This window comes from Rhinolophus sinicus, chromosome 17 (genome assembly GCF_057876585.1).
Source record: "Rhinolophus sinicus isolate RSI-liver-muscle chromosome 17, RSI-T2T, whole genome shotgun sequence".
Lineage (NCBI taxonomy): Eukaryota > Metazoa > Chordata > Mammalia > Chiroptera > Rhinolophidae > Rhinolophus > Rhinolophus sinicus.
In genome coordinates this window covers 205878124-205887735 of record NC_142517.1, presented here as the reverse complement: position 1 = coordinate 205887735, position 9612 = coordinate 205878124, and the positions used below count along the sequence as shown (strand labels likewise).

General features: G+C 45.0%; 1 protein-coding gene and 1 long non-coding RNA gene across 5 annotated transcripts in view; one reads left to right on the top strand and one right to left on the bottom strand.

The window, feature by feature from the left end:
- Positions 1–436: 436 nt before the first annotated feature.
- LOC148754917 (uncharacterized) lies at positions 437–7389 on the top strand. Its single transcript, XR_016019771.1, has 2 exons — positions 437–572; positions 7286–7389. It is a non-coding gene; the product is annotated as an uncharacterized LOC148754917 (long non-coding RNA).
- LOC109451464 (nuclear body protein SP140-like protein) overlaps positions 6106–9612 on the bottom strand; it is a 35954-nt gene continuing 32447 nt past the window's right edge. The window contains exons 12-16 of one of the 4 annotated variants that reach the window (XM_088794337.1): positions 8952–9064; positions 8152–8257; positions 7780–7857; positions 7418–7561; positions 6106–6616 (exon numbers count right to left, since the gene is read on the bottom strand). In XM_088794337.1, the coding sequence (XP_088650463.1) occupies positions 6509–6616; positions 7418–7561; positions 7780–7857; positions 8152–8257; positions 8952–9064 (549 nt within the window). In that variant the 3' untranslated portion in view covers positions 6106–6508. Of the gene's footprint in view, positions 6617–7417; positions 7562–7779; positions 7858–8151; positions 8328–8951; positions 9068–9612 lie in introns of those variants that run through there. The other 3 variants (XM_074331398.2, XM_088794339.1, XM_088794338.1) reach the window with 3 other exon arrangements.

The window sequence follows — 9612 nt, the reverse complement described above, 5'->3', positions numbered from 1 at the left end:
GTAGCAGCAGGAATGGAGGACAAAGAGTGACAGTCAGAGCCTGGAAGCCAGAGGAGGACCCCAGAGGAGGAGCAGGGCCAGCTCCCAGGAGCCCCCTTGTTTGTGCAGACACCACAAACAGGAAAGCAGCCTGGGCTACTGGGCTTGGAAACCTGGGAAGCAGGAGAGGCAGCGAGTGAGGAGGGACACGTGGTGGAGGACACACCAAGGGGACCAGCGTCCTAAGCTTCACCAGGAGCAGCCTCGTTCAGACCTCAGCAGTGGGGCAGAGTCTCCAACCTGGGAGACCCTGCGGGGACAGAGGTTTGTCCCTGAGATGAGGCAGCAGCATCCTGGGCCTGAGAATTTAACGACAGGAGGAAGTGGCGGCAACAACGCTGGCCACTGGGCCAGAGGATGGAAACCCTCAGCACCTCTGTGGATGCAGAAATGAAGAGGGAGCGGCACCTGGGACCTCAGTGGGAAACTCAGGTCCTCACAGTGTCCTTTTCTAGGAGGTGGTGCATCCATCAGCGGGACTCCTGCCCTCCATTATTTCTGGGGAGGCTCTAGGATTGGCAGTTATGCAAAAGGTGAGTCTGCTCCTTGTGGGCGTCCTGGGCTCGTCCTGCCTGCAGAGGCCAGGGCTCTGTGCTCCTCCAAGCTCAAGTGCACAGGGACAGCGGCCTGTGGGGTGTGGGGAGGTGTGCGGTGGGTGGAACAGCCTGAGACCTTGTGGTGAAGCCCTGTTCTGGGGTTCAGATTTAGGGATCCTTTCTGACCGTACATGTAAGCCTTATCCCCGATCTAGCTTATCAGGAAATAAAGCAGGTATTTTGATCCCCATCTGGCTCACCTTTTTCCTTGTCAGTTTAGAAGTCAGGAGAGAAGACTTGGGGAGGGTTTATACCCAGAGTTTGGGCTTCCTGGTTATGACTTTCTCCTTCCTGGGATTTGCCTTCATGCTTTCCAGAATACCTGGCTGCTCTGGCTTCTTACCTGTCTCTGCTGATCAGGAAGAAAGCAGAGTTTCTACCAAAGATTGGGCAACCCCATGTAAGCCTGCGGCTGCTCTCACAGCCAGACGATAGTAAACAGGAAGCGTTGCACTCTAGCTTCCTATGAGTTTCGATTTTCCTCGACAGTCGCCCTGCCTTTGGTCACTTCCCAGAAGTCTCAGGCAGCTGTTCTCTGAATATTGTCCAGAGTTTCTAGATGTTTTCTGCAGGAGGCCAGTTTGTTAGGAGCTCACTCCTGTAGATCAGAAGCAGAATTCTCTGTCCTCACTCGTCAGCAGACCAGCCCTGGCCACTTCCAGGCCCAGCCCTGCTTCTGGAGACCCCGGTGGTTCCAGGAACCCTGAACCCCCTGCCCAGCTAAGGGGGAGCGATGCTGTGTGCAGGGCATCAGAGGCACACCTTTGTTAGGAGACACGCAAACAGAACTATGCACACTTCGTTCTTCTGTGCTCACGGGAGCACAAACACACACCTGCTTAGAGTGGGCTTGTTTCATAAACAAAATAACAGGGCAAATAGTATGCCTAGGGAAAAGACATGGGTTACTATAAAATTTCAGTTAGAGTTAATACTTAACTATCTATAATGATTAGACATATAAGTTGTTGCCAAAAACCCCCAAAAGGCTAAGAATATTTTTTTCTTTGCTACAGGAGGAGATTGAGTTATTGTCGTGGAATCTTGTTTTTCTTTCAAGGACTTATTTACACAGCCATCTGTTTCCAAGGAATTTGGGCCATAGCCTTCCCTCTGCCTCCTTCCTCCTCTAAATTCCCTGTGCATTTAACTAAGAAGAAAGTGCACCCAGATATATATAACTGAAGGTTCAGGTTATGTTTTTACAATATTAATTTGCATCATTTTATTTTATCTTGAACAACAACCTGTAGCATTTCTTTCTTTTTTTTTTTTTTGTGTGTGTGTGTGTGTGTGTGTGTCTTCCAGTTTTTTCTTGTAGTACTTTCTAATTTCATAGCACTGTTGTCAGAGAAGACAATTGGTGTGATTTCAATTTTCTTAAAATTATCAAGACTTGTTTTGTGGCCTAACATGTGGTCTATCTTGGAAAATGTTCCATGTGCACTTGAGAAGAACGAGTATTCTGCAGCTTTGGGTGAAATTCTCTGAAAATATCGATTAAATCCAACTGGTCCAATGTGTCATTTAAGGCCGTTGTTTTCATATTGGTTTTCTGTCTGGAAGACCTGTCCCTTGTTTCCAGAGGTGTGTTGAAGTCCCCCACTATGATAGTGTTACTGTTGATTTCTGTCTTTATGTCAGTCAATATCTGTTTTATATATTTAGGTTCTCCTATGTTGGGTGCATAGATGTTTACTAGGGTTATGTCCTCTTGTTGGATCGATCCCTTTATTATTATATAGTGCCCATCTTTGTCTTTTAATATGTTCTTCACTTTAAAGTCTATTTTGTCAGATATAAGTATTGCAACTCCAGCTTTTTTCTCATTTCCATTTGCATGAAATATCTTACTCCAACCCTTCACTTTCAGCCTGTATGTGTCTTTTAATCTGAGGTGAGTCTCTTGTATACAACATATACAAGGGTCTTGCTTTCTTATCCATTCAGCCACTCTATGTCTTTTTTTTTTTTTTTAATTAGTTTCAGGTGCACAAGACAAAGCAAAACTTAGACATTTATCATTTATATCCCTCACACTGTGTGAACCCCCCTCCCCCATCCACTATCCCTCTGTACGTTCCCAAAACCTCTCACCTTCCCCTTATCCCCACCCCCCCGCCCCTCTAGCAACCCTCTGTTTTTCCTCCATGTTTCCAAAACTGTTTCTGATTAGTTCATTCACTTATTCTTTTCTTTAGATTCCGCATATAAGTGAGATCATATGGTATCTGTCTTTCTCTTTCTGACTTATTTCACTTAACATAATGTTCTCTAGGTCCATCCATGTTGTAGCATTTCTTATAAGGCAGTTCAGCTTCATTTGTTTAGAAAAGTCTATTTCTCCTTTAAGTCTATGGGATAGCTTTCTGGAGCACAAATGTTTGTCGACAGTTCTTTCAATAGTTTGAATATATCATCCCTCTCTCTTGACCTGTAAAGTGTCTGATAAGTAATTCACTGATAGTGTTTTGGGAACTCCCTTGTATGTGACAAGTTACTTTTTTTCTTTTTTCTGTCAAAATTCTGTTTGTCTTTGACTTTTGACAATTTAATTTATATTTAATTGTCAAAATTTAATTGACAATTGAATTGTTGCTGTAGCCCTTTTCATTTTCAACCTATTGGGTCCTTTGGGATCTAAGAATACAGATGTTCATTTCCATCCCCAAATTTAGTAGTTTTCTATCATTATTGCTTTAAATAGACTTTCTATCCCTTTCTTTTTCTTTTCTCCTTCTAGGAGTCCCATAATGCAGATATGCCTGTCATGATGTTGTCTCCTAAGTCCTGTAGGCATTCTTCACTCTTTTTCATTCTTCTTTTGCATCTCTGACTGGACAATTTCAAATAACCTGTCTTCTACTTCACCAATTTTTTCTTCTGCTTGATTGAGTCTTCTGTTGAAGCTCTCCATTGAACTTTTCACTTCAGTCATTGTATTCTTCAAGTCTAGGATAGCTGTTTGTCTTTCTGATAGTTTTTTTTTTTTCCTTTGATGAATTCTGATTTTTTTCATTCTTAGTTTTTCTCATTTAATTTAGTTGTCTGTATGTTCTTGTAGTTCATTTAACTTCTCTAAGAGAATTATCTCGAATTTTTCTTTTCAGACAGTTAATAGATCTCTATTTCTTTAGGAGCAGTTATTAGCATTTAATAGTTTCCTTAGGTGGTATTATGTTTACCTGATTCTTTGTGATTCTTGATTCCTTTTGTTGGTATTAGTGCACTTGAGTAAGTAGTCTCCTCTTCCATAAATTACAGGTTCACTTCAGCAGGGAAAGACTTTTATCAGTCAGACAGCATGGGGTAGTAGATGGGATAGTTGGTAGTATCCATGTAGTTGGGGCATGTTATCGGTCTGTTAGGCAAGGCCACTGACCATGACCTGAGTTTGGGAGGTGGACGCTGGCTGAACTCAATAGTTGGGTACACCTGTTAGTTGGTCTACCTGATTGTGCAGGGCTGCTGACTGTGCTCTGCTGTCATTTGGGGACACTTGCTGGGCTCTGCAATCACCTCTGGTCAGGTGAGGTTTCAGGCTTTGTTCTCTGGAAGGGTGGTGATATTAGTTGGAGTCCATGTTTTGTCTATGTTACAGGGTGGGCTCTGCAATAGCTCCCGGTGGGTGGAGTTTCAGGCTATGTTACCCAGCCTGGTGGTACCTATGGCTAGACTCCATGTTTAGTATGTGCCACAGGCACTACTTCACTATTGGATGGGAGCTCAGGATTGTGCTCTGTAATTAGATAGGGCTGAATTCTATTCCCTAAAGATGGCAGGGCCACAGGTTTGGCTTCACAATCAGTTAGGCAGCCTGCTCTTCTCTGCTTTTGGGCCTGATTGTTGGCCAGACTCTCTGGTTTGGAGGGGCCTCAGCTGTATCCTGCAGTTGGGTGGAGTTAGAGACTTTCTCTTGACACCTGCTCTCATTTCCACCAGCAGGTTCAGGGTCTAAGAATTGGCTCAGGTCTGGAAACTGAGCATTGGGGAAGCTGAAATCAGACCTCTGATCACGTATTTTTAATCTTTCCTGACGATACTATGCAGCAATGCCCTTGTTGGCTGCCCGTCTGTCTTCCTATAAGAAAACCATGTCCTTTCAGCTCTCTGCATACACCTCTATGGGCCAGGCCCCTGGCTGTCATTCTAACCTTGCTGTCCATTGCAGAAATGACTTCATCTTGCTCTGACAGTTAAGGCTGAACCCGCTTTTGTTATTCTGGAATCCTCTCATCTCGTTTGCTACTAGGATCCAGTTCTATAAAATATTCCTACATTATTCCAAACCACAAAGCACAGCCCCTACGGAGAACCTCAAGGATGCCGGTGCCCCCTCAGCAGTGTGTTTCTTCTCACCTTGCTTAGTGTCTGTGAGGCTTCCTGAGGACACAGTCATCTGAGGATGGGTTTTCCAACTATAGAGAGTAGAGCCATGCCATCTTCCTGAGGCCTTTGGATCCCCTTTGTCCATAGTCTGCCCTGGCAGGTCTCTACTTCCACTTCAGCTAGTGTGTACCATGGCTTACAGCAAACATCTAAGAGCCACCCAGGAGCATATGAGAATCATCACCTTGGCCCTTGCCAGGCTAATTAAACTCTGTGGCACAGAAGAGTGCTCTTGGATTGAGAATTCTCCCTATCCTGTTTCATATTCCGCCATTCATAGTCCAGGATCTACTCCCAGACACAATCTCCTGGCACCAGCTGGTACATGGTGGCCAGTCCTGCAGCTCCCGTGGACGAGAAACCCTCTCTTCACCCAGCAGCCCCACCCAGGACTTGCCCATTGGGTCATGCTGAGAAGACTCTCCATAGTCTTCATTCAAGAAAGATGGAGGGGAGGGAAAGGGCTCGGCTTTCTAAGAAGGTGCGGGGGATACTTCTTGCAGGCCCAAGAGGTCAGGGGGATCTGGAGTTCAGAGTTCTCATGTGCATCTACCCAGAAAGCCCCATTCTGAGTTTCAAGGCTTCATTCCTCCTTTATCAGGGCCTTGACTTTGGAATAAGAGGCCCCTGAGCTTAGAATTCAGTTTTCTCTGAAGTTCTACCTTTCTTAAAATTAGGGCCTGTGACAGGCCTACCTTATTGTCTGCCTTCTAGCTGCAGCTATGAGAGTCCCTTTGTTTTAGGTGGTGACTAATAGATTTAATCCTGTCATTTACTACTTCCAACATATCAGTGACACTAAGAATAGCCACCCAAATCCATAGTTCTCACAGTTATTTTCACCTTTTGTAAATGCCCATGTATTTTACCAGCTAGTGTACCTCTTTCCCTCTGTCTCATCCAGTTTCCTTCAGGTAGGAGTTTGGGCGATGGCACTGTTATAGCACCCTTGGGATATTAATATTCCACCTGTCACCATTTGGCTGGACATTGATCCAACTCCAGAACACCATTCTTTGGGCTGGCTTGCTAGGACAGTTACCTTCATTCGGGTTCCCAAGAAGCAGAGCCTGAGATGAAGTCTCTTAAGTAAGTGATTTATTATGATTATCTCAGCAAGTGAGGGGTGAAGGAAGCAGGATTGCATGGTGGGAAAGCTAAGCAAGGATATGGTCAAGGTGGAGACTAGCTCCAGTCTGATCCCAGTGGAGAGAGAGCCCAGGAGTATGAATCACATCACTCATTGGTTCCACCCTGGGGCCTGGGGCTATACTTCAGGTCAAGAAGTACTCTCCAGGTGAAGGAGGCTCATTTTGGTGCAGTGCAATACTCCGGGGAGGGGTGGCATTGGCAGCCAAACCTCATAGTGGCTGCAGTGACTCCCTGGTGGCATAGTGGTTAGGATTTGGCGCTTTCTCTCTCATAGCGGCTGAGAGAGGAGAGTCCGTCCCAAAAGGGACTTTCCATGGTACCAACAGCATCCATTACACCTGTGAACTTTTCCCATTTGTATCCTGAATAGAAAACACTTCCATGAAATTCTTCTCAAATTCTTTCTCCAGTCTAATTCCCATTAGGCCAAAGTAATTGCACTGAAAAAATAAAAAAAAGACAAAAATAGTGACAGTCACTATTAGTATCTTTAGACACCTTGCAATGGACAATGATCAAAATCTTGCTTTGAGCACCTAAATTACATCAACCGGGTTAAGATTAAATACTCGTGTGGCTAAGAGTAACCTCTGTGTCCTAAGTGCATGATTATTTATTATTAACTACACAGAAATGGAAAAATCATTACCGTGCTTGTGGACTCTTACTCACTGGTTTGGATTGTTTACTTTAGTGATAGTTAGAAAAGTAATTTAAAGTCTTTGTAACAATCAAATAGTACAGATGTGTAAGTGCAATCAGTGATCTTCCTTTCACACTGTCACTTCTATTCCCCTCTGGTGACCCCTGTTAACTAAATGGTTCACTCACACGCAAAGGAATCTGGAGTTTGGGATTTCTGAGAAGTTTGAGTGAGTATAATTGGGGAGGGATGAGAAGCACAGTATGATTTTAGGACCCAATTCTCTTCTCTCTTTGTTTGGAGCAGGGAGGATGCTACTGTTCCCAGTGGGAACCCCTAGTCTTTGAGGACAGGAATGAGCTCTCAGCGTCCTGGGGTTCTGGTGGCAGGGACACTTTGTGATTCACTGTTGCTCTCCATTCTGAATTTCAAAAGCCACTCACTTCCAGAACCTTTGCTTATACAGGCTTGTGATAAAATGAGATCAACTATAGAATTTCCCAGCACCAGGAAATGAGGGCTAAGAGACTCAATGAAATAAAAAACAAAACAAAACAAAACAAAACAAAAATGAGATGGGAGCAGGAGAGCCACTTACCTTGGTACATGCCCTGTGGTTCTCAAAGATGCGATATATGTCCATCATGAACAATCCCACTTCATGGTAACTCCGCTCATTTAGTTTCTTCTTGATTTTGTTAAACATCTTAAGTTCCTTTATGCATTGAGGAATCTCCTTTTTCTGGTGAAAACAAATATCATTGAGAAAATTTCTCACATACATCAGTGTCTGCCTTGTATGGATTCCCCGTAAAATCCAGCATAAATACAACAAGTAAAGACAACAGCAGCTCATGCCTTCACTCCCACGGGCTTCAGATCACAAATCCCACAAGTGCCCATGTCAAGGTCAGATAACATCATGGCGGCCTGTAATCATGGAGTGTTATTGTTACTCACATAAATATCACTTGGAATCTTCTTAAACATGGGGCCCCCTAAACGGCAATAGACTTTCAAGAGGAGGAAGTCACATCTCTGAAAAACAAGGAGGCTGTGAATGAAAAGCAGCTTGGAGAGAATAGCCCACATGCAGGCCCAGGCAGAGGCATGACCATAACAGACTTCTGGAAGTTTCCCCAAACAGGTATGGCTCTAGGAACCAGTAATATAACAGCTGAGTCACTTTTTTCTGCAAACAAGTTCTAGTTCCAGTGTGGTTGAAACATGGCTCAGAAAAGCAGGCTCCCCTTGGGCCCTCCGCCTCCCCCTGTGACTGACTTCTCATGTGTGAGCGGAAAAGACAAGGCTTGGGGTTTGAATCGGACTCACCAACTGCTCCTCAGTTCCCATCTTCCTCGCCAGGACCTCAGATCCCATGTGACAGTCCTGACTTCTTGAACACTTCTTCATCCTGCAGAAGGTGCAGCTCCACGGACTGTGAGAGGTGGGGTATCAGTGAGCAAGGGCAAGGCCCCTGGAAACAGCCGCCATTCCTACTGCTGCCACTGTTGATGAGCACAGCCGAGGGACAAAGGAGACACTTCCATCATCTCCAGGACCCCCACATGGGATCTAAGCTGATGACTCCCCTTCCCTCATTGAGGGTAGGAGCTGGCGGTTCAGTGGGTGGAGCGTGACCTCAGAGTGAGTGGTGACCTCTCCTTTCCCCATCTGAGCTGCTGGGAGCACAAGAAGCCCCGCCCACCAGGCCCGATTGTGGGGAACTGGGCCTTAACTCCTGGGGGCCTCAGGCCTCCATTACCCTGTTGAGAACAAGGCAAAATGAGGGAACCAAGCCATGTTTCTGTCTTTTCTGAATAAGCACAGAACACAAACCAGTGGCATTGCCACCCCTGTGAACAGGAGTCCTTGCTGGAAAAGTTCTAGGAAAGGACAGTGGCAGCATGTAGGCAAAGGACCCTGCCACAGGCCTCAGCGTCCCAGAGGAGAGAGAATGGTACCCTCCTGCTGCCAGTGTCTGTAAACAGCTCCCCGGATCACACTGCCGGAGCCCATGCCGATGGCCCTGCTCTTCCCCATCAGGACACAAGCAGGAACTCTGCAGGGGGAGTGTGCTTGGCAGAAAGAAGGATTCCTAATAAGGGAGGAGGGGACTGCATCTCACAAACCTCTCAGTTTCCACAGGTGGGAGGTGACAGTTCTCATGAAAGAATTTCGCACAAGTACCACAGCAGAACAGCTTTCCTCTTTTCTGGCAGATCTCACATACAACTGAGTTTTTCTGCTGGAAGGTAAAACAATGTATCACCGGTGAGACCCCACAGACCAGCACGATGGGCATCTAGGACTCATAGACATTTGTGAACCTGCAGGGACACATGTGCTTCTCCCTGAGCTATGAAGGGACAGCATGGAGTGGAGATTTCAGAAGAAGAAATCGTGGTCTGCAGTGACATTCAGGAGGAGGGATCTGTGTGCCACAGCAGAAAATTGGCTCTATAAATCCAGAGATTATAACACAGAAAGACTAGCAACCAAACAAGACAATGATTTTTTATGAATCTGAATCATTTTGTTACCTTGCAGATAAAACAAGGTCCTGAAATAGAGTCAATGGAATTGTAACAGCTATATAAGATGTCAGATGGGTAGCAGATTGGGGTAGGGGGGTTATCACTTTGTGGGGTGTATATGTCTAACTATTATATTGTTTGGTATACCTGAAACTAATAAACAAATAAAAAATAAAAAAAGAAAGGAATAAGAGAAACAAATAAACAAACAAAAACTCATAGACACAGAAAAACAAAACAAAACAAACAATAAGAT